General features: G+C 32.1%; 1 protein-coding gene across 1 annotated transcript in view; it reads left to right on the top strand.

Moving 5' to 3' along the window:
* Positions 1 to 26,483, top strand: part of LOC145295977 (rab GDP dissociation inhibitor alpha-like) — a 171,077-nt gene that overhangs the window by 72,644 nt on the left and 71,950 nt on the right. The window contains exons 5-6 of the mRNA XM_080141916.1: positions 3,870 to 4,068; positions 4,690 to 4,821. Coding sequence (XP_079998042.1) covers positions 3,870 to 4,068; positions 4,690 to 4,821 — 331 coding nt within the window. The remainder of the gene's footprint in view (positions 1 to 3,869; positions 4,069 to 4,689; positions 4,822 to 26,483) is intronic.

Genomic DNA, 26,483 nt, shown 5'->3' with positions numbered 1-26,483 from the left:
GCATGCGCAAGAGGAGGTATTGAGAGAGTGGTATAAAAGGCAGGTCGAGTGAGAAGGTTGTTGTTGTTGTCATTGGACGTTACAGTGATGCGTGTGTTAGCAGTTGATTAAGAAGTTGTTTTTTTTGTGTCAAGTCGTGCACCTCAGTGAAGGTGAAGGTCATACAATGTGGAAGAGATGATTCGAAAAATTGCAGGTAAACATCAAACATCACACCTCTTTAAAAATAATTCCATAGTAACTGATAAAAAAAGAACATAGTAACTTTCTGCTCTGTACAAGGTGAAACTTTTTCCCAAAATTCATCTAATCAAAACCATAATGCAAAATTTATGACAATTAAAAAAAATGCTGAACTGTACAATTTAAATTGCAAGTGAAAAAACCTAGAAAATTACAATATTTTTACATTAACCAAATTAAAAGATTCTATTAAAAGATCCACAACACCGCCAGATGAAATCCGTTACAAGTTCTTAGCCAACTTCCAACAAAATCATTGAAATTACTATTAAGAATTTATAACAAACTATGAACAGAAGGTATATTCCACAGAAGGCAAACCACAATATTATTGAAACCAGGAAAAGATCATTTGAAACTGCAAAACTGTAGACCAATTTCATTAACTAGCTGCTTGTGCAAAATAATGGAAAGGATAGTAAATGACAGATTAATTTGGTATCTAGAATTCAACAACCTTATCTCCTACAATGTGGATTTCGTAATAAAAGAAGCACAACTGATCATTTGATTTGTTTGGAAACAGCTATAAGAGAAGCATTTATCAGGAATAAGTGCCTATCAGCAATCCGTTTTGTGTTTTTTTATCTAGAGAAAGCCTATGATTTTTCATGAAAATCTGAAATAATTAGAAACTTTATTTAAAAGACACTTTCACAATTTATAAACGGATTCTTATCAGACCGTAAATTTAAAGTCTACATTGGATTCAATTTCTCGGATACCAAAAACCAAGAAGAGGAAATCTTCCAAGGTAGCGTACTATCTATGACACTATTTAACATTAAAATAAACAGCATAACAACAGTTAAAGGATCTTTATACGTAGACGACCTCCTAATATATTGCAGGTCAAAATATACATGCCATCAAACAAACTCCAACAGTGTTTAAATAAATTAAAAAAAATGGACAACAGAAAATGGATATAGATGTTCTCAATCAAAAACTGTGTGCATTTCTGTCATAAGAGAAAGCTTCAACTACTCTACACTGAAACTTAAAAGAATGGTAATCCCCACTGTAGATGAACACAAATTTCTGAGGTTAATATTTGATAAAAAAAAAATCACCATTAATCATCGACCTGAAGAACCTGAGCAGTAGTTGCAATAAAAGACTACAATTATTACGAGTGAAAGCTCACACAGTCGGGAGCAGATCAAGAAACTCTACTGAAATTATGTAGGCATTGATTATATCAAAGCTAGATTACTGTAGCTTTATATACTATAATCAGCCAGAAAAGACATTAGACCCAATATGCCATGGAGGCCTAAGATAAGTGCTCTGTGCTTTTAGAACATTCCCAGTAAAGTCTTTATGCAGAGTTGTAGAGGACTAGGATATATAAATCCTAATCCCGTTACAAAAGAAAATAATGAAACGAATGGAATGAAGGAAACAGACTCAATTGCTGGATAAGATAAACGTGTCATTTATTTACTGTTGAAAGAATGAATTTTTTAGATATAGCACGTGTTCATGTCTGCACGGGTGTAACCATCGTTTGTTGCGGGACTGGTGGTGTAGAAAGAAAAGGAAATATGTGTTCATCTCATGTTTGGGTCACTATCGTTTGTTTGCGCGTGGAAAGAGAAGTGAGCAATGTAGTGGACATGGGAATGATAGTCCAGCGAGTAGACAAAGAAAAGAATAGAGGGTTGACATCAGTAAAGCTGTGCACCATGTTAGCAGTTAGCTACGCGAAGGTATTCTCAGGCACAAGTTATATATATATAGAGAGAAAGCGTATAAAGTGTACGTACTGTTTGTTAGCTTTTTGCCTCACATGGTAGCAAATGGCGTGGGACGCGCGGTTGGTCCGTCGACCACTTGGCTCGGAAGGCAAGTCGGAAAAGAAAGAAGCTGCTTATTGCTCTTGCTTTTATAGTTGTTTTCAGTGGTCTTGCGCATGTGTGGATTTCCTTTGAAAGGGGAAGTGACGTTGTCCATGTGCGCATATGTGAGTACATGTGTGTACGTTAGCGTGTGTGTATACACATGAATGTGAGTGTATATACGCGAACGTGAATATATTTACATGTGTGGACGTGTGCACGTATGTTTGTGTGCGCGTATGTATATGACAAGTAATATAGCTTGAAATGTGAATGCGTGTTTTTGTGTGAGACTAGAAAAGGCTCGCGCAGAGTCTAACAAGATCTCTGCAATATAGGGAGCCACAAACTGCCTACACAATATGACATCAAACTAAAAGTATACTCAAATAATCCTGCATATGATACTGCATTCAATCCAAGATATAAAGAATCATTTGAAGCAAAAAAAAAGAAAACCTATAAAGCCCTTTAGTCTTGAAATGGAATCAATTCTACATTCATCAGAAATATCTGTTGAAAATATCAAGGAACACATCCTGCTTGAAATCCCCTTGGATTTTCAAAAAACTCAAAGTGATCCTTGAATTAAATGAACATCCCAAAGTGAGAACTCGTCCTAATACCTACCAAGAAAAAGTCCAGGATATTCTCCTGAAATACCCTGACTATTTACACATCTTTACAGATGACTCTAAGGACTACAGTAGAATGGAGTGTGCTGCAGTTTCGAATGGAACAATCCACAAAAAGGCTCTTCCAACAGAAAGTTCCATTTTTACTGCTGAAATCTGTGCCATTGGCTTTACTCTCAAAATCTTATTTAAAATTAAAAAAATTTTTTTTTTTATTTTCAAATTTACTCTCTGTTCTTACAACTGAATAACAAAAACTTGAAAACCCTCTAACCATCAAACTACTATCTAAACACAAAGAAATAATTATATGCTGGATCCCAAATCAGAGTAGAATAAGAGGAAATGAAAGAGCTGATTTAGCAGCCAAATCAGCTCTAAACCTGAACCAATTTAAAACATAAAATCAACCAACTATTTTATGCAAAATAGCAACAACACTGGAATAACAACACAAACAACAAACTATATCAAATAAACCCCATTCTGAGAGAATGGAGACCAACTCCTAGAAAATCAAGAAAGGAACAAGTAGTTAGTACATATCTGCCACACAAATTTCACACACTCCGTCATTCTTAAAAAAGAACAACCAGCACAATGTCTGTTTTGTCAAATCTTGTACCGTCAAATATTTTTGTTGAATGTAGAGCCCTCACTATCGCTAGAAAGCAACCCTTAAAAATTATTATGAAGGACATCTTTGGAAATGTCTGTTTGGATTATATTTTCTGTTTTTAGAGCGACAAGATTTTTAAAATTATAAAAAAAAATTTGTTTGCTAATCTCAGCAGACTCCATGTACAGATGTGTCTATAAAAAGAAAAATCTTCCTGGGGGTGAGCATTTGAAAAAATAATTTGAATAAAAATTTTTCTCAGCATTAAATGACCTAAAGAAGATTTATATGCTGATAAAATATCCCATTTAAACAAACATTTCTTGAAAAATACAATAAAATTAATGCTTTGCAAACATTTGACACTTTATATAGAGATTAAGATTAATATAGATTTTAGGTTACACACAACAAAATAGGTGTGTATATTTTCCCCCACCCCCACAAAAAATTTTTTTTTTCATTGAAATATGTAAACAATCTTTTTCATAAATGTCAATATATTTATTACTCTCCCCACTCTCTTTTCAGCTCTAATGGGAATGTTTGAGAAACGTCGTTTCCGTAAGTTTTTGATATACATGCAAGAATTAGATGAAAATGATCCCACTACATGGCAAGATGTAAAACCTCACGAGTGTACGATAAAACAACTTTACAGTAAATTTAATCTGGACGGAAATACCATTGATTTCACTGGGCACGCACTGGCTTTGTATCTGAATGATGAGTATGTACTTTTGATTTTGTTAACTTCAAATAATTCATTGTTTCTTTTTCTCTTCAATTAAACTAGCAAACTTTTTAAGATGCTTCTGAGCATCTCTATAAAAGGTTCTGTCCATCTATTGATCATTTTGAAATTGTATTTTTCTCTGATAGGTCGACTGAATACCTGTTCTTGTTTACAGAACACCTCAACTGCCTAATAATATTGTGCGTTTTTTCGACTCTCCTATCCAAGTTATGATATCCAGCAAACAGGGACCATCTGTTGTCTGTGTCGAATTGTGATTCCTGAGGATGTATGTTCCCGAGCAGTCCATATCTCTAATGGATATACAACTTCACTTTGGTTTTCTGCATTCATGATCATATAAAGTCATGAAAAATCAGAAAACTGACTGTAGCAAGATTTTCCCTTCCGTTTATAATTGGGCGACTAAAAATCGGTATCATGCGTTTCAAAATGGGTATAGGTGCCAGTAAATATAGAGGGGTTTCTCTCAATTTAAAAAGTTATTAGCTATTAATAATAATTAACATTGAAGTATCTTAAAGTGAAATCCAACTCCAAAACCATGTACATTTTGATTTGGATGTTTGTCACATATTTCCTCTTTCTTTCTAGATATTTTCACAAGTCTGCCCTTGATGTTATTAAACGATGCAAGCTCTACAGTGACTCTTTAGCACGTTATGGAAAATCTCCTTATTTGTACCCATTATACGGATTGGGAGAACTGCCACAGGGCTTTGCCAGGTAAGTAAAGAGATTCAAACTAAAAAGAATAAATTCATTAAAAGCCTAAGATTTAGCTTCTAGATAAAGTTAAACTTTTTATGTTTCGTTACTTTTCAAGTTCCACAATTGTCCAGTTCAGATGTTTGTGAAAGAATAAAGTTTTAGATATGGAAAAGTAGAAAGAAAATAACAAAAATGTTGCAAATTAAGCGTTATGTGACTTGTGTGAAAATAAAAATGTCTACTTTTGTTTCTACATTGTTTTGGAATATCTTTTTGTACTTTATTTAAATTTAAAAAAAAATTTTTTTTTTTTTCTTGCCTTTTTCACCTTGAAGAAGGCACAGTGCCACTGATGTAGGGGCCACTAATTGAGACATAATTTGCAGGGATACTATGTAGGGAGTTCAGCAGTAAGATGTCTGTTTACATTATACTTTTGCGTGTCAGGGAAGCAGGGACCCGGAAGGAAATTCCAGTTTAGCAGTCTGAGTGAAGAAACTATTAAAGTAGAAGGCTTTCTGTCATCTAGGGATTTCTACTGCGTAGGAGTGGTATTTTGCTGCTTGTCAGATTTTTCGCGTGGGGTGGGGGGGCAAGGTCTTGGAGTTAATCAGAGCACCTTCTGTTGTCTTAAGTTAAGTAAATAGAAGTCTTACCACGTGTGTGTTGGTCGAGCAAATAAAGAGAGATTAAAGATGGCACCTGTGGTTTTATAAGCTGTGGTCTTGTGAAATCTCGCTGCATACATACAAACGTGGAAGATAAGCTGGAGAAAAGCAGCCTGAGTTGAGAAGTAGAATTGTGACCTGCGATGATTTACATTTGGGGGACTGCTGTCACGATTTCTCATGAGTTGATCAATAAAAGAATAAGCTATTTCAGTCTATGGCCACCAGCCTAAACAATATGATAAAGCCATTAAGTATCGTGGCTTGGCTAAAGAAAGTGGACCTAGTGGCAATGCTCCAAAAGATAGGTGATGTTGCCACAGTGATACCATTATTCCTGGAGGGGGATGCACTAGCTCTATACTTGAGCTGAATGAGTGGAAACAAGATGATGCTTATGCAATTAAAGTCAGATTGCCAGAGAGGCCATTTGAGGCGTTCACCAAATTAAGAGATGAGGTGGATGGGGGAATCAGTCAATGTATACGCTAATGAGATTAAAAGATTGGTGGAGCTATCAGGAATTAGGAGGCAGGCAGCAAGTCACATGGTCAAGATGGCATTTGTCACCGGGTTCCCGGAGGAGATTTCCAAAAGGTTGCCACACATCCCAGGTGTTAAGACCTTGGAGGTGAGTGAGCTGCTCCCAATTGCGAAAATATTAGTGAGCACCTGACACTCTGAGTCCGTAGGAACGGTGGCAACAGCACAGAAGTATGTGAGCAGAAGTCGAGCAAGACCGGAAGTTCCACAAAAAGATGGTGTGCCACAGGTATAACTGGAATGGTCACAAGTTCTGGACTTTTGAAAGTTGAACTGGCACACTGAGTGCCATACTGGGAGGAGACGCTGTAGATATATGTAGTGACACCATTAGAGAATGGAGGCAAATGAACAGCGCGACTATGTTGGTCAATCTAAAATCTGCCTATTTGCAATTCTGCATCACCTCTGGAAGTATGAGTTGGTCAGATACAAAGGCAGAACTGCCTTACAAGGGTGGGGTTCGGGTTGAACTTGGCATCCAAGATCATGCCGACCAATCTGAGGAAGGTTCTGGAGAGAATGGGGAAAAGAGATGGTACCGTGAGCCTGTACATCGATGACCAGTCTTACTAAAAATGTCCGTCTACTTTGTCCGTCTAATTGCTGCTGCTGATGATGATGATGATGATGATAAAGCAACTTTGTTTAAAGCCACTTCCGGTGTTTGCCAGTGGAAATTATCGTGTGCTATTCAAAAAAAAAAAATATATTATCTTTGTTTAAGAAAATACAATGTTCGGACAAGTGATCTTTTCCTAAGAACTGTAAAATACAATAACAAATCTGTATAAAATAAAATTAGAATTATATTTAGTAATTTGCACTACGTTTGCAGTATTCTTGGCAGTACAGTCAGTGTATCTGTTCCAATTCATGTTCCCTGTGAATGTTAAGCTGAAAAGTTTGTACGAAGAGCTTTCAGATAGTTTATTATTATCCATGGTTATCAGTAGTTGAGAAGGCTTTTTGTAATTATTAAAGGAAAGAAGCTTAGTCTTAGCAGTATTGAATGTTACCGTCCATTTATATCCCCATTCCAATACACACTGGAGGTATTCCTTTAAGCCATTGCTTTAGATATGTGTGCATGCGTTTTTCTCTGAGACAATTTTATCAGGGAAGTCTAATAAGAAGAAAAATAAAAAAATGTCTGGTAACTAACCTCAGTTTAATAGTATAGCTGGGATGAAATCAGGTCTGCATGCCTTTGGAAATATCTAGGTTTTTTATGATTTTTATGATATCATGAACTTGAAGGGGTGATTTTCAGATTGAGTGTGGTTTCTGTCCATAAAGGAAAATCTGAAGGAGTGGTTTGTTGGGTCCAAAGTAGACAAACCATCACACCAACAGGTTGGTCATCTTGATTACCATGCAAACAACCTTAAGGTTCTTGGATAGTGGAGGAATTGTTGATTACTCATTATTTTAAAAATTATTAAAAATTTTCCAGAAATAACAAGTTTCTTATTTCTGTGCCTCAATGCATTTTCTGGTGGTCTCGATATATTTTCTCTTAGCTGCAGTTATTTAGCTTTTACAATTATTTCTAGCATCTATAAACTTTTGTCTATTTGTACTGAACTTATGTCTGATAAATCTGCAGTACGCATGCTGCCTGTAATGGAAGGAAGAAGCTTTGTTCATGGAATCTACGTTTAGGTTTAGGCACAGTGGGGGAAATTATTGATAATTCTTTCAGCTCGATGAGTGTTGTGAAAGTTTAGTGAGGGCAGAACCATAGATTGGAGCTCAGATGAGCACTTGCCATAAAAATAACAATAAAGCAGAGACAAACTTGCAACATCTCTTTTATGAGAAAGAGGTTGCAGGGAAGAGAAAAGGAGTATCCCCTATAGGCTACAAAGTCTATTTTGAACTGTGTCAGGATAAGTTCTTTCTACACCTCCTGCCCAGATGTGGCAACAATACTCCATCCTTGGACATACCTGCCTCATATATACATTGAGAATTGCATCAGCAGTGAGATATCTACTGGATCAATTGAAGGATCACACTATTTTTCCAGCGACCTTGGCAACAGACGATGTATGTGTTCCATTTCAGATCAGGAGTAAAGGTCAAGCCCAGAAGCTTGTCAAAACATGGAGCCTCCTCAAGACTGGCCATTTATTTCAATTGATGCCAGATGGGGATCAGAGCGTTGATGATGTAAAGATAGAAGCTTGGTTTTAGATGCATTAAAAGTAATCAGCCACCTCTTTCCACATTGTACCACATGCTCATGATCAGAGCAGAGAGGATGAGAGAACTTTGTTGTTTACGGCTTTTGAAATGTTGCCATAGATGGTAGTGTTGTCAGCATAAATATCTATGAATGATGTAAGGATGTGATTTGGAAGATCATTGATGTAGATCAGGAAGAGAGTTGGGCCCAGGATGGACCTTTGAGGGACTCCTGCATTAATATTGTGAGCTTCTGATTTGCATTAATACTGAGCTTCTGATTTCTGCCCATCAACCACTACCCTTATAAACTTATCAGAGAGAAATGATTTAATAATTAAGAAATGTCCAGCTATACTATAGATGGAGATCTTTATGCCATACTCTATCAAAGGCCTTTGATCTGTCAAGCAATTGCCCTAGAAAGGAAGCCTCCGTTGAGAGATTCGCTAATCCTATGAGATATAACCGTTAGCACATCTGATGTAGATCTATCAGAACAGAAACCATATTGCATGTTACTAAGATTATTTTTGTTGAGATGGTTGACTACTTCTCTATTTAACAGATTCTAGCAACTTACTTATGACGCACTTATTGGTTTGTAAAGATGTTAAAACAATAGTACTTATGCAGCAAACTTTTTGGAAACACACCTAACATGTGGAGGCAGGTTTTTTTTTTTTTATAACTAGTCTGTACTTTCACCTAACAATTTAATAAACAACACAAAACAAGTGATTTGTGCCACGAGCATTGAAGAAAGACAACTGAAGTTTTTTTTTCTCTATGTATTTGCCTGAGGAAGGAGTTGAGGGAATCACTTCAAATGGACGAATGTGATCAGTGCCAAGCAAAGAATTCAACAAAATCACTAAGTACCGATTATATAAAGAACTCTATTGTTGATAATGTGCAGCTCTTTTTTTAGTAAAGTTAAATTGATGTTGAACATGTATGCTTACTTAATCTTATTGCCATGATAAACAAAGTGAAAAGCACTACATAAAATTATCACATTTTTTTGACTACTATTATTTACATGATGTAAAAAGCTGACATTTGGATACAGCATTCTACAATTGATTAGTATCTTTTAATAGCTTATGTGGTGTGTGATTTTGAAATTAGTATATGTTTGATATTTGGTACTTCATTTTTGCCACCAAAATTTGAACATATCAGCATTATTGACTTATAATGAAGTAGCAATATACATGAAAAAATTGAAATAGCTTGAAATATTTCAATATTAGTATGAATAGAAAGAGCTTGATGAGCTAAGAAAGAATCTTTTTAAATTTTTAAAATCTGATTAAAATTAAGGAAGTTATGGCTATTTTTGTGCCTCACACGTTTGGATATTTTTCCCTCTTTAAGACCATATGCGTTTCGTCACATTTTTTACACTACTTTTTTTTTTTTTTACACAGTGATCACCACTTATCAAGGCCCGGAAGCCACTCAGGGATAAGGGTTATTGCAAGTACATTATGTTAATGTGGAGATTTGATCAAGTGTTTAATTAAGGGGGTGATTCATTAGGAATTTGTTAACATTGGACTTGAAGACAACCAAGTTGTAGTCCGGAGGGAAGCAGGCAGACGGAACAGAGTTCCACAGGCATGCAGTTCTAAGAAAGAAGCTTTGTTCATGGAATCTGCGTTTTGATTTAGGCACAGATATAGAGTGGGGGAAGTTTTTCACAGTGGATTCAGCTAGACGGGTGTTTTTCGTGAAAGATTGGCGAGGAGGGACCAGAGATTGGAGTTCAGACGAGCACCTGCCATGAATATAACGATAAAACAAGAATAGGCTTGCAACGTCTCTTCTGTGGGAGAGAGGTTGCAGGGTAGAGAAAAGGGCATCCCCCACTAAGCCACAAAGTCTATTTTGTACCCTGTCAAGGCATGATAGGCTGTTTTTGGGCGCTCCTGCCCAGATATGGCAACAGTATTCCATCTTTGGCCGTACTTGGCTTTTATATAGATAGAGAATTGCATCAGTAGTGAGATATCTTCTGGAGCGGTAGAAGGATCCCACCATCTTTCCAGCGACCTTGGCAACAGACTTGATATACGTGTTCCATTTCAGATCAGGAGTATAGGTCAAACCCAGAAGCTTTTTCAGTAAAAATGTCATATCTTTGTTGAAACACAAGACTAAGAAATGAAATTTACCATATAAGTGTATTTTTGTACAAGGAATCAGAATATGAATTTGAAAATCTCCCAAAGTTTATGGTTTCCAAATAATCTGCAGTAAATGTGCATAAATATGCAGCAATTCCTTAAAAATGCCATGTATCCATAAATAGAAAAGAAGTTGGAGAACTCAAAGTTGAATTGTAATCTGCTTTATGTACAAAAAACTTAAATCTAAACATAAGACCATTTAAAAATGAATATATTGCAATATTTCTTTGGTATTATTGTAGATTAACACCTTCTGTTTAACCCCACCCAACTCCTTCTGACTACCCCTCCAAAATGTGATTCTACCGTTTTAGGAAATTATGTATAAAATGCCATGAAAAACTTTAATGAAAGATAAACAAATTATTTTAGAATTGAATGTAAAATAATTTCCTATTACAGATCATTCTAGCATTTTAGGGCAGTTAACTGTTTTTTTTTTCTATGGGAAAATATGCATGCTTTTTTCTTTTTTTTAAGATGATTGTAGCTTTAAGAGGGTTTCTATGCAATGAGAATATGAGGAGGGTTGCCATTCAGACTTTGAATTAATTGTAGGGCTAAGGAAAATTATGTGTGAACATACTGAAAACTTGACAAAGCTAACAAAAACAATATTAGAGGGGGGAGCGGTTAGTTTCACAAAAATTTAATGTAAAATAATTCACCATTGCAGGTTGTAAAAATATCTTTCGCTTAATAAGTAGAAAAAAAAATAACGAAATAAAAAGCTTCCTAATTGTAGTTTGATGTGTTTTCTAACTGCTTTTAAAATTTCAAGAATATTGATATAGATTTTGAGGGTTTGTATTACTATACACATAGATTCGAAAAAGTTGTCAAAAAAACAAATATATAACAAATAAATGTTATCAAAAGCAAGTTACTTTTCTACCTAACTGGATAATTTTTTAGTGTTTTTATTTAATGTAACATGTTTATTCAGCTTGAAAACAGTGTTTACCGATGTTTTGGAAAATTTTAAATGGCGCCCGACTCTCTTAAAACAGTAAGTTTGGGGAAAAGAGTTAAAAATAAAAAAGTAGACAAAATACTGCTAGAAACTCGCTCAATATATGTTACCGTGACATAGGCTGACATATATTCGGTGAGTTTTTAACAGTATTTTGTATAGTTTTTTTTTATTTTTAACTCCTTTTCTCAAACTTACCGTGTCAAAGAGTCGGGCCGGGCGCCATTTTTAATTTTCCAATACATCGGTAAACACTGTACGTTTTTCGAGCTGAATAAACATGTTACATTAAATATAAACACTAAAAACATATCCAGTTAGGTAGAAAAGTAACTTATCTTGCCTTTGATAACATTTATTTGTTATATATTTGTTTTTTGACAACTTTTTCGAATCTATGTATAAACGAGATTTTGATACTTATTTTGATTTTGAAAAAAAACATTTGTGGCTGTTCGCAGTAAAACATTGTTTTAATTCGCTGTTCAAAACTAATTTAAAGAATAAAAGTGCATGCAAGCTATATATCTACAAAAGTTTATTTTGTTTTTTTTAACCATGTTTTTAAATTTGACGAGAAATGTGAGAAATTGCAACAGATTCATAATGCCGAATTGGTTGGGATTGTTATTATACATTCTGAAAACCGAATAGTTCTAAACTAATGTTATTCTAATAACAAAATAGCTCTAATTAAACATATAAGAACATTTATATTCATATTTTCATGTTTTTCTTAATTCGTTCTTGAATAAAAATTAAAGAACGCGTGTTGTTTACACTGTGCTATCGCTGATTCTACAGGCTGGAGTTGCTGCTGCTGCTAATTTCATTTGACCAAATTCAAGAAATAGAAACAATTTTTTTTTCGGGTAGGTCGTTTTAAATTATCAATTACCGCTGTCCTACTCAACATAAAATAATACTTTTAATTGATAAAGATAGTAAAAAGATTGATTTACTTACTACTGGGTGTCCGAAGAATTTTTTTTTCAAAATGTTCGATACTCGTCATATTAAAGTCTTATTTTTAACACGACAAAAAAAGAAATGGTCAAAAATATTTCGGACACTTGACAGTATTAAGATTAACACCTCTTCTGATTGGTTCCCAAATTTCATGACGAAATTCTTCATACAATCACGGTACGGACCTTTAGAAACAGGGGGGGTCATTACAAAACCTTACCGAAAACGCCATTTTATTACGTTCACATTTTTATCATTTTATTTGCTTAAAACTCTTAAAATATATAATGTATATTCATATTTATTAATTCATTTGAAAGTATATTCATTTCCGAACAAAACAGTAGTAATTTGAAGACTTGAAGTGCTTTGGTTTAAAAAAATATGGCTATTTTAGTAGAACTACCTTGAAATCTGTGATTATCCAAAGCGTTTTTTCGTCCGTGTTTATTACTAAATGAAGTAAGTCGCAGCTGGAATTGTTTTTTAAACAAAAATAGGCATAATAATCATTATGTATAGAATTATATTGAATGTTCATATTTACTGTCATTTAATTCAGTTTTGTTTGATAATTGTCCATCAGTGCAATTTTGCTATTATAAATGTTCACTTTTCACACTGAAGGCCGAAATTGAATTAGAAATAATTGTACTTTTACTCTCTAATGTCTTATACTAGCAATACACATGAAAAAATCTAAATGGCTTAAAATATTTCAATATTGGTATATATAGAAAGAGCTTGATAAGCTAAGAAAGAATCTTTTTAAATTTTTAAAATCAAGGAAGTTATGACTATTTTTATACCCTGCGTGTTTGAATATTTTCCCCTCTTTAAGACCATATGCGTTTTGTCACATTTTTTGCACTACTTTTTCAGTAAAAATGCTATATCTTTGTTAAAACATAAGACTAAGCAATGAAACTTGCCATATAAATGTATTTTTGTGCAAGGAATTAGAATATGCTATTGAAAATCTCCAGAAATGAATGATTTCCAAATAATCTGCAGTAAATGCATATTTATATGCTGTGATTGCTTGAAAATGCCATGTATTCATTAAAAGAAAAGAAGTTAGAGAACTCAAAGTTTAGTTATAATGCATTTTATGTGTCAAAAACTGAAATCGAAATCTAGGATTGGTTAAAAATGAATATATTGCAATATTTCTTTTGGTATTATTGTAGATTAATACCTTCTGTTACCCCTCCCCATCTGACCACTTCTTCAAAATATGTGATTCTACTTTTATAAACAATTGTATGTGAACAACTTGGAAAACTTTAATAAAAGATAAACAAAAATTATTTTAGAATTTAATGTAAAATGATTTCTCATTTTGAATCATTCGAGCGTTTTAGGGCAGTTAACCCCCCCCCCTTTTTCCTACGATAGATAAATCCTGGGTGTTTTTTTTTTTTTTTGTTTGTTTGTTTTCTAAAACGTGATTATGCATGGTTTTAAGAGGGTCTTTGTGCAATTATGAGAAGGTTGAGAGGTTGCCACTCTGACTTTGGGTTAATTATAGGGCTAAGGAAAATTATGTGTGAACATCCTGAAGACTTGATAGAAACTAAACAAAAACAATTTTAGAATTTAGAGTGGAGGTTGGTTTCGCATAAATGTAAAATAATTCACCATTTCAAGACAATCCTAGCGTTTTAAGAATGTTGACCAATTTATTCATGTGCACTTTTCTTTAAACGTTTTTTTATGCTTTTTTTTTTTTTTTTTTTTTTTTTAACGATTATATGAGCTCACAGGAAGTTTTAGTGGGGAGCTCTGCCACTTGTACTTAGCGATATTGTTAAGGCTAAAGGTTTTAGGAGGAGGCTTGCCACTCATACCTAGGATTAGACATAGAATTAAGCGAGTTTTTTTTTTTTTTTTTTTTTTTTTTTTAAGAGGGTGTTTGATACCCATTGTGAAACTTTACAAGAATTATGACAGACAAAAATAAATGTTATTTAAAAAAGTGACATCCATCTAACAGAAAACATGATGCTTGGAAAAATATCAAGTATTTAAATTCTATTTAAAAAAGAAACAAGTTTTTGCTAAAGCTGACAAATTGTTAAAAATTTTGAATTGTTATTTTGATTTTTAATTACATTTCATGTCTTTTCCTACCGTTATTTTTTAACTGAGCACCTCCAAGTGATTATTTTTTTTTAATTTTTTTTTTATTTTTTTTAAATAATCGGGTAGATTAGTTTCCATTCGATAATAATTCACTGAAAACATTTTTTAAGGGACGAAAATTAGAAGTGTGTGTACCATTCGTAAATGTGAACCAAAACATATTTCACATTTTTGCTTGTTAAAATATTTTAAAATTTACTACTACCCAATTTTTAAAAATATTTGTATGGTTGATAACAATAGCTCTAACTAAACATGTAAGAATATTTATAACCAGATTTTCAATTGAAAAAAAAAAAAATTGATCTGGAATAGAAATAAACAACAAAAACAAACGCCTGTTTACGCCATGTTATCACTGCTGCTGCTCTGCTACTATCACTACTACTACTACAGAAGTCTTGATTCAAATTCATAACGATTTTTTCGGATGTTATGTTTTTAAATTGCTACGTACCACTAGAGAAAACACTGTTCAATCATCTTTTTAACGAATAAACATAGTAAAAAGATTGTTTTATTTAATAGTGTGTATCCAAAGAAAACTTTCATTACTCATCATTTTGAAATCTTTTAACACAACAAAAAAACGAGTGGTCAAATGAATTTCGGACACTCGAAATTATTAAAAATGACATCTCTTTTGGCAAATTTCCAAATTTCATTAAAAAATTCTTAACAGAAACACGGTACGAATGTTTAGAAATCAGGGTGGGTCGTTACAAAATCTTACAGAAAATGCCGTTTTATGATGTTCACATTTTTATCACTTTATTTGCTTAAAACTCTAAAAATATATAATGTATGTTATTATTTACTTATTCATTTGAAAGTATATTCATTTCTGAACAAAACGGTGGTATTTTGAAGACTTAAAGTGCTTTGGTTTTTAAAATATGATTATTTTAGCAGAAACCCCTTGAAATCTAATTATCCAAAGCATTTTAACGGCCATGTGTATTGCTACTTATACTAGGAGTTATAAAAGCATCTTTTGTGACATTTTTACTTGTTACTTTTTTTGTCAGTTGGTTTCAAAGTTGCCATGTTGTAATTTACACATATTCATGCTTCTCCACCCTCAGCAGGGTAGTGTATCCTGCTGATTCTGCTTCATTATAATAGTAATACACACGGACGAAAAAACGCTTTGGATAATCACAGATTTCAAGGTAGTTCTACTAAAATAGCCATATTTTTTAAACCAAAGCACTTCAAGTCTTCAAATTACTACTGTTTTGTTCGAAAATGAATATACTTTCAAATGAATTAATAAATATGAATGTATATTATATATTTTAAGAGTTTTAAGCAAATAAAGTGATAAAAATGTGAACGTCATAAAATGGCGTTTTCGGTAAGGTTTTGTAATGACCCCCCCTGTTTTCTAAAGGTCCGTACCGTGATTGTATGAAGAATTTCGTCATGAAATTTGGGAATCAATAAGAAGAGGTGTTAATCTTAATACTGTCAAGTGTCCGAAATATTTTTGACCATTTCTTTTTTTGTCGTGTTAAAAATAAGACTTTAATATGCCGAGTATCGAACATTTTGAAAAAAAAATTCTTCGGACACCCAGTAGTAAGTAAATCAATCTTTTTACTATCTTTATCAATTAAAAGTATTATTTTATGTTGAGTAGGACCGCGGTAATTGATAATTTAAAAGGACCTACCCGAAAAAAAAAATTGTTTCTATTTCTCGTCAAATGAAGTTAATATTACTAGAAGCAGCAGCAGCTACAGCCTGTAGAATCAGCCATAGCACAGTGTATAAACAAACACGCGTTCTTTAATTTTTATTCAAGAACGAATTAAGAAAAACAAAATGAAACATAATAAAAATAATTAAGAAAAACAAAATGAAACAAAATGAAAACATAATGAAATATGAATATAAATGTTCCTATGTTTAATTAGAGCTATTTTGTTATCAGAATAACATTAGTTTAGAACTATTCGGTTTTCAGAGTGTATAATAACAACAATCCCAACCAATTCGGCATTATGAATCTCACATTTTTCGTCAAATTTAAAAACATGGTTAAAAAAAAACAAAATAAACTTTTGTAGATATATAGCTTGCATGCACTTTTATTCTTTAAATTAGTTTTGAACAGCGAATTAAAACAATGTTTTACTGCGAACAGCCACAAATGTTTTTTTTTCAAAATCAAAATAAGTATCAAAATCTCGTTTATACATAGATTCGAAAAAGTTGTCAAAAAACAAATATATAACAAATAAATGTTATCAAAGGCAAGATAAGTTACTTTTCTACCTAACTGGATAATTTTCTAGTGTTTTTATTTAATGTAACATGTTTATTCAGCTCGAAAAACGTACAGTGTTTACCGATGTATTGGAAAATTAAAAATGGCACCCAGCCTGACTCTTTGACACGGTAAGTTTGAGAAAAGGAGTTAAAAATTAAAAAAAAAAAAACTATACAAAATACTGTTAAAAACTCACCGAATATATGTCAGCCTATGTCACGGTAACATATATTGAGCGAGTTTCTAGCAGTATTTTGTCTACTTTTTTATTTTTAACTCTTTTCCCCAAACTTACCGTTTCAAGAGAGTCGGGCGGCGGGCGCCATTTAAAATTTTCCAAAATATCGGTAAACACTGTTTTCCAGCTGAATAAACATGTTACATTAAATAAAAACACTAAAAAATTATCCAGTTAGGTAGAAAAGTAACTTGCTTTTGATAACATTTATTTGTTATATATTTGTTTTTTTGACAACTTTTTCGAATCTAGTAATTTCGTATAGTAATACAAACCCTCAAAATCTATATCAATATTCTTGAAATTTTAAAAGCAGTTAGAAAACACATCAAACTACAATTAGGAAGCTTTTTATTTCGTTAATTTTTTTTTCTACTTATTGAGCGAAAGATATTTTTACAACCTGCTCCAGCGTAGTATAAACGGCCTATGGAATTAACACCTTCAACCTCGAAAATAGAAATCAACAAATTTATGGAATTTTCTTTGAAATTTCGCAACGCAGTTTCTTATTAAATTAAAACTAAATATATAATATAAAGCCAATAATTATGAACCGCTAACAGTAAATATGAGTGATGAACGCTCTCTTTGAAAAAAAGCTCTCTTAACTTCACCTCTAATCCAAATTATGTGTGGCAAGTCTCCTCCTAAAACACTCTTTAACCCTAACAATAACACTAAGTTCGAGTGGCAAGCCCCCCTCGAACAAAATACGTCTGTAAGCCACATACAAGCATCTAAAACAAACAAACAAAAAATAGATCCTTCCTTAAAGAAAATACACATAAAAATAAATTGGTTAACTGTCCTAAAATGCTAGAATGGCCAGGAAATGGTGAATTATTTTACATTAAATTTTTGTGAAACTAACCGCTCCCCCCTCTAATATTGTTTTTGTTAGCTTTGTCTCTGTCAAGTTTTCAGTATGTTCACACATAATTTTCCTTAGCCCCTACAATTAATTCAAAATCCGAATGGCAACCCTCCACATATTCTCATGGCATAGAAACCCTCTTAAAACTACACATAATCATCTTTAAAAAAAAAAAAAAAAAAGCATGCATATTTTCCCATAGAAAAAAAAACAGTTAACTGCCCTAAAATGCTAGAATGATCTGTAATAAGAAATTATTTTACATTCAATTCTAAAATAATTTGTTTATCTTTCATTAAAGTTTTTCATGGCATTTTATACATAATTTCCTAAAAAGGTAGAATCACATTTTGGAGGGGTGGTCAGAAGGAGTTGAGTGGGGTTAAACAGAAGGTGTTAATCTACAATAATACCACAGAAATATTGCAATATATTCATTTTTAAATGGTCTTATGTTTAGATTTAAGTTTTTTGTACATAAAGCACATTACAATTCAACTTTGAGTTCTCCAACTTCTTTTCTATTTATGGATACATGGCATTTTTAAGGAATTGCTGCATATTTATGCACATTTACTGCAGATTATTTGGAAACCATAAACTTTGGGAGATTTTCAAATGCATATTCTGATTCCTTGTACAAAAATACACTTATACAGTAAATTTCATTTTTTAGTCTTGTGTTTTAACAAAGATATGACATTTTTACTGAAAAAGTAGTGTAAAAAATGTGACGAAACACATATGGTCTTAAAGAGGGGAAAATATCCAAACGTGTGAGGCACAAAAATAGCCATAACTTCCTTAATTTTAATCAGATTTAAAAAATTTAAAAAGATTCTTTCTTAGCTCATCAAGCTCTTTCTATGCATACCAATATTGAAATATCTGAAGCTATTTCAATTTTTTCATGTGTATTGCTAATTATAATCAATGAAAAATAGATGTAGAATCCAATTCTAAATGTTTTCTATGCTAATCTTTTGAAATTAATATTTAAATCATGGGTTTATGAAATCTTGTTTCCATTGATAATCTGAATTGTTCAACAATAGTAAGGATTCCACTATAGTTAGAAATACTAGAATTAGATTGGACAGCTTTTAACAAAAATGACCTCAGAGCTAAATTTGTAGGTATCAAAAACTACTTAATGAAATTAAGTGAAATTTATTTTTGGAGAACTTCATTCCATAACTTTATATAATAAATAACACAACTTTTTTTTTTTTTTTTTTTTTTTTTTTTCAATATTTTCATTTTTTTAATGTCTTGATTAAACTGTACAAGTATCAATTTTTTTGCTTCACGTGTGCAAGTAGTACCTCCCCACACCCTCAATATTTTTTTCAGTAGATTATGATTGAATAGATACTAATCTATCCAATTACAAAAAAAAAAAAAGAAAAAAAAAGAAAGAAAAATCCATACTTGTAGGGGGTGCTCAGTCTCTAGTGAAATTCCTACTTACTTGCCTCCCCACGAAGGCAGAGTTAGACACAAGGTTGGTTTCTAATGTGGGGGAAATCCAGCTTCCCCAAAAGGGGGAGCAATCTGGATAGGAACAAAAATAATTTCTCCGTCATGAAGGATTTCTCCTCCACTGAAAGAACAGAAAAGGCGAAGTGTAGAATACTACACTGATCTTGGTCCGAAGTCCAGGTAGAGAATTAAAACCTGTCTTTAACTGGAGAGTTTAAAGAAATAATGTATCACTCGGACAAGAAATGTAATTGAAAATAAAAAAACAAATTCCTCCAAAATTTGAAAACGATTTGTCAGCTTTAGTAAAGTGTTTTTTGATAATTAAATAGGTGAGTAAAAAATACTGAATGCTTTTCCAAACGTCACGTTTTCTGTTGGTGACGTCACTTGTTTTAAATAAAATTTATTTTTGTCTGTTTGTCATAATTATTGTAAAGTTTTATACTCCTCGTTTATATAAGCTTACATATTTAAAAGTAATTTAATGTTCAAAATCTAAGGCATAACATTTTCAAAAGCCAATTATGAACCATTAGCCATAAATATGAGTGTTAAACACCCTCTTAAAAAAAAAACAAAAAAACTTCCTTAATCCTACGTTTAACCCTAGGTATGAGTGGCAAGCCTCCTTTAACCCCAGTTGTTCGAGTGGCAAACTCTCTACCAAACAAAATTACTAAGTTAGCTACATCTAGAAAATAAAATAAATTACCAGATCCTTTCTTAAAAAATGCATGATTTATCGCCCATAAAAAAATAAATTGGTCAACTGTTCTAAAATGCTAGAATGGTTTTGAAATGGTGAATTATTTTTCATTAAATTTATGTGAAACCAAACCTCATTCTAAATTCTAAAATTGATTTTTTGTTTCTATCAAGTCTTCAGGATGTTCACACATAATTTTCCTTAGCTCTGTCATTAACTCAGTCAGAGTGGCAACCTGCCCACCCTCTCATATTTGCACAAAGACTCTTAAAACCATACATATTCGTCTTTAGAAAAAAAAAAGTACACAGGATTTATCACCTATAGAAAAAACCCCCCAAAAAATGTTAGAATGGCTCAAAATCATTTTACATTAAATTCTAAAATAATATTTGTTTATCTTTCATTAAAGTTTTTGCAGGTAATTGCATAGAAAGGTAAAAATCACATTTTGGAGAGGTGGTCAGGTGGGGGCGGGGGTTCCAAAGAAATATTGCAATATATTCATTTTTAAACAGTCTTAGATTTTGATTTCAGTTATTTGTACATAAAATACATTACAACTCAATCTTGAGTTATCTAACTTTTCTTAGGAATTGCAGTATATTTATGTGCATTTACTGCAGATTATTTGGAAACCATTAATTTCTGGAGATTTTCAGTAGCATATTCTAATTCCTAGCACAAAAATACACTTATTTGGTAAATGTCATTGCTTAATCTTGTGTTTTAACAAAGATATAACATTTTTACTGAAAAAGTAGTGTAAAAATGTGACAAAACGCATATGGTCTTAAAGTGGGGAAAAATATCCAAACGTGTGAGGCACAAATATAGTCATAACTTAATTTCAATTGGATTTTAAAAATTTAAAAAGATTCTTAGTTCATCAAGCTCTTTCTATATATACCAATATTGAAATATTTTAAGCCATTTCAATTTTTCATGGGTATTGCTATAATTAGTAATTTATCTCAATAAAATATAAATTATCTAAACTAGAAAAATAAACATGTAATGGTAGCAAGAGTCTAAAAGTGAAGAACAAGTTGTATTATGCAAAAAACAGTATTAAAAAATAAAATAAAAATACTCATGTTCAGTATTGTACATGTTGTACATGAAATGAAAACAAAATTGTATATATTTGAATAGATTATATTATCAAAATTTGGAAAACTGAGCTTAGTGTTTTTTGCACAACTCTTTAAGATAGGGTTGTGTTTTGCCACACACACAAAGTACAAATTTAATCTTCCACAGACAGCAATTGTGCTCGTTTTTTGTGCTTAATGGTTGTTAGAGCTGAAAATCCAAACACAACTAAGAGGTTGAAAATTGCGCAAGAACTCAGTGCTTTTTGAGCAATTGCAGAGTTTTCCTTTTTAACCCATTAGCGGCCGAATTAAATGAAACTTTTATATGTAAATGTAGATATTTTGAGCGTCCCATTAATGGGACGCTGTGGAGTCCATCAGCAACCAAAATACATTCAGGTTAAGCTCAAAATGCTTCAACATTAATGTCTTATTTAGAACACTGACAAGTTCTTCCTCTGCTAATGTGAACTGTTCTTCTGATGGCTCAAATTCTACAAACCGGTTTCTAATCTAGTCATACTGGTCAACAGTTATTGATGGAAAATATTTGTCAAATTTGTTAAAGTATCTTAATGGTTCAAAATTAGTGCCCTAATTTCTTAATCTCTTTTAAAAAAATACCTGTAAACATTTCCAAATTTCCTGCACTTATACGTTTCTTCAGTATTGTCAATTTCTTCTGAAGAGCATTTTATCAGAAGACAGCATAGTTTCACTCTTGCCCTGCATACTATTGTTTAAGAGGTTTAGCTCATTGAAATATATGAGCAAGATATGCTAACTTCGAACATCAATGGCCATTACTCAAAACATTCTACAAAATCGTTCAGATTTTCTTGCAAGCAAATGGTCAATAACTCTTTTTAATTTGTAAGAACTACACTCCTTGACAACCATCAGATTTCTGTACTGGATTAAAGTAGAGTGGTTTACATTCATACCCACTCAGTTTCGCAAACTGTCAACATTTTAGTGGTCTCATCTTGATGTAATTAACTATTTTCACTACCATATCCAATACAGATTTTAGTTCAGATCCGAGAGTTTTATCAACAACTGCATCTCTATGAATGAAACAATGAGTATGGCTAATATTTGGATTTTGTTTTTGTGCAATTGGGACAAATTTTTTAAACATCCTGTCATTGCAGGGGCACCACCTGTACAATTCTTTCAAGTCCAATCCAAAATTCTTTCCAGAAATTCTCTAAATAGACATCTTGTTCTTTTCCAAAATTCTCTAAATGTACGTCTTGTCCTTTTGTTGTCCCTGGCAAATCTTTGCAACACAGTCTTCTATAATATCTTTATCATTAATAAAATAAACAAATACAAGGAGTAATTTTACCAGTAATGCCCCTCTACTCTCATCAGCAAATAACTTGTTTCAGTGTTTCTGATTTAAGATTGCATTCAATGTCTCCTGACATGTCTTTAATGTGCCCACTTATCGTGTTGTCAGAAAGTGGAATTTTATTTATCCTTACTTTTATTTCTTGGCATGCAGGTAAAATTATAGATTCAGCAATTGTATAAGATTTCATTTTTCTTGCAACTATCTCTGCCACAGCATAACTTGAGAAAAATATAAAACTATGAAATCAAGAAAAGTTTCTTAATCTTGAATATATTGTAATAAACAAGTCCGTTTATTATTATCTGAATTAGAATGAAAATAAAAAGAAAAAATTGTTCGCTTAAATTATTATATAACTTGTTCATCAATTGAACAAGACATTTATTTAAAAGGACAAATAATTAGATACAATACAATTGATAAAAAATATTTAACGAAAATATCTCTGAGAGTTTTCAAACCCTCAAAAAGAGATCTTTATGCTAAAAAAACTTTACAACATTTTTTTTATAAAAGTTCTTGTTTTCTTTTCTTGAAATTTGTCAGAAAATCTATTGAAAATAGTTCTTTTAGATTTTTTCTTTGCAAAAATCTTGCCAGATTAGGTAAACTTTAAGAAAAACAGTTCAGTGTCACCCTTTACTCTGGAAAAAAATTGTTAATTATCTGAAAAGGGAAAGTGCGGAAAAACCTAACCTAAAATAGCTGAAATATTATTTTCTTTTAATATTCTTTTTTTTCTCTGAGTTTATATTACGAATTAAAAATCATTTGAGCTCCAAAAACTTTTCGTTCTCTTTCTAGAGAATACTCTGAAACCATCTTCTTGCTTCATTCTCTTATATATGTTTTTTTATCTCTTATGATTTATCTTTATGATAATTAATTTAATAATCTTTAAATAATTTAGTCAAACAGACTACAAACTATCAGATCTTTATCTGAAAGTTAAATGTTCCCTATGAGAACGCTATTTAAGGCTTACTGAAAATATTTTTAATATTTTAGACCTCTTCCAAAATATTTTAAAACAATTATTGCAACATTTCAATTCTTAATATTTTAATTATCCAGATTGATTTCCCACTAGAAAGTTTTTTATGAAAAGATATAAAAAGCTCAATTAAATCAGTTTTGAGATAAATCGTCTCAACATTACATTTCTATTTTTTCTCGATATATCGAGTTGAAAGGAGAGAAAAATTTTAACAAAGAAACATTTTTCAAAAGTGGAAAATGCTTCCCTGGAGACCGGAAAAAACTGAACTAATTCATTCAGATGTTTTCTAATATTCGTTAATTTTACTAATCAGGAAAACATTGTTCTTTGTTTCCATCACGTAACCCAAAACAGCCCACCAAATATCAAATATATCGATAAATCTTAAATCCGTTAAGAAATAAATTTTACATATGGAGCATTTTATTTTTATAATAACAAATTATATTTTTAAAGACTTTATTATTAAAAACAAGATATCATTTTTAATACTTTTTATATTTAAAAAAAAATTATGACAAATCTATTATTTCGTTACCCTTACCTTTTAACTCTAGGAGGCCTGGTAAAATTAAGTTTCTACAGTATTCCGGTGTTAATGATGGCTTAGCTTTAAGTCTAGCTTTCTTTAAATCATTTAATAATTTAAAGTTTTCATTACCAAGCTTGACCTTTATAAACCCCCTATTAAGTTTAAATCAGGTGATTGGGCAACCCATTTTAATACACCAATCTTTTTTAGATCAAAATGTTTGTTTTTTTAACTGTTTTAGCCTTATGTACAAGAGCTCCATGTTGAAAAACCCCTAGAAATTTAAAACCGCCATGGGAATTTAATAATTTTCATTTTAAGACATCTAAAACTTCTTTTGTAACATTTTTATTAAAAGAAAATAAGGTCAGTTGAACCATTTACAGTAATGCTTCACTAAACTTTTCAGTGTGAATTACATGTGATGAATCATACCTAGTGCCTTTTAGTCAATAAATTGTTTACTGTCATTTCCATTAATATTAAACTTTGACTCATTAGAAAAAATTAATTTTTCTCCAAAAAACTTTAACTCAAACCATTTTTGGCTATTTTTTTGAGTCTGTGTAAACCCAGGATTTCTTACTAAAATAAAATCTTTGGAAGAAAGTACCTTTCTAACTATTGAATTTAATACTTCATTTTCCTGCATTTTGATGATTCGTAAATATTTGTTACATTAGTAAAAGGTGTTCTCTTGGCTGATGCGGCTATTTACCTTATGTTATTTTTTGTAAATTTTTTTTTCCTTCCATACTTACTACATTGCCGTGGTGTTTGTAGGTGTATGTGGGGTGGGGGTAAAGCAGAACAAAAAGGAAACTTAACCCTGTTTAAATATAAAAAAAATGATGTTAAACTTAAAAGAATAAAACAAAAAAAAACCCAGTTATTTTGAAAATAGAAAAAAAAATCTTTTGTAGGTGTAAAAGAAACAAACAGGGGGTGGTGGCAGGTAGGCTTGAACCCGGAGCCTTGAGGCCGATAGGCTGACAACAAACATCAAAACATCTAAAAAAAAAAAAAAAAAAAAAAAAAAAAACTAACGATGAAAACAGAAAAACGAACACGTGAAAAATGGCTTAAATAAGCCTGTTTCGATATTAAAATTAAAAAAATCGGTGGGTACCCGGGTGTTTTTGGTTGTGTGGTTGGGGGATGGATAAGCAAAGTAATAAAAAAAAAACAGAAAAACGAACATTACGTGAAAAATGGCTTAAATAACACTGGTTCAATATTTAAATTAAAAAAAATCGAAGAAAAAAAAGACATCTCACCACGATTCGAACCCAAAACGTTTAGATAACGAACCAACGCGCTAATCAACTGACCTTAAGCGACGTACATGAAATTTGTTCAGTTTTTCAATTATCTAAAGTAAATCAGGTCATGACGTCATCTGGCGCATGCATAGAACCGCTCGTCGTTGTTTTTGTTGTTCCCTCCTCCTTGTCGAAAATTGTCAATTTCGGAGTGAAAAAATGAACGTTTTTGGCCAATTTTTCAACATTTTTCAAGCGAAGGATGGGGCTTCGATATGATACCGAGTTTGTGAATTTTCGTCGCGTGTGTCGAAAGTTTTTAGCAGACACACACACATACACACAAACACACACACATACATTTTCGCTTTTATATATATAGACTAGTGGGGCTACCCGGCGTTGCTCGGGACCATATAAACAATGAAAAAATTGAATTTGGTTTTGTAATATATTTATTATTCTTATGAGAGAGGAATTTTGTATGTTTATGTATCATTTGCTATTTCAAGCAAAAGAATATTTTACCTACATAAGACGGGTGTTACACATGAAATAATTGTATCTTATCTAGGGTAGGTAATTTACAGCGTGTATATGCAAGGACAGGTAATATGCAACACATTTATCTCATCAAATCCCAAGCGATGCCAGGTATTTTGCTAATATATATTCTCACCTAATTCATTCAATCCCGGGCAACGCTGGGTGTTTTGCTAGTTTATATCTCAATCAATCTCGTGAAATCCTGGGCGACGCAAGGTATTCTGTTAGTATATATTTCAATCAATCTAATTCAATCCAAGGCAACACTAAGTATTCTGCTAGTATATATTTGCATCTATCTCACTACATCCCAGGTGACCATGTATTCTGCTTGCATACATTTTCATGTATCTCATTGAATCCAGGGTGACTCCTGGTAATCTGTAAGTATATATGTTGACGTATCTCGTTGAATCCCATAATTCTTGGATTGTTACACATTTCGACAATTTAACCAACATTATCTCTCACCTGTCTAAAATAATAATTTTGAGACATTGTCTTGGCTGGTTTTTCATTACAAACACATCATTAAAATAACTTGCATTTCATAATTTTTTATAATTTTTTGACATGTTACTAATTTCAGCAACCATGTTACCTGATTTAACTTACA

The sequence above is a fragment of the Euprymna scolopes genome, chromosome 2, assembly GCF_053919585.1.
Source record: "Euprymna scolopes isolate OS-2025 chromosome 2, ASM5391958v1, whole genome shotgun sequence".
Classification (NCBI taxonomy): domain Eukaryota; kingdom Metazoa; phylum Mollusca; class Cephalopoda; order Sepiida; family Sepiolidae; genus Euprymna; species Euprymna scolopes.
The sequence above is the reverse complement of the archived record's forward strand: the minus strand, read 5'-3'. Positions and strand labels throughout refer to the sequence as shown.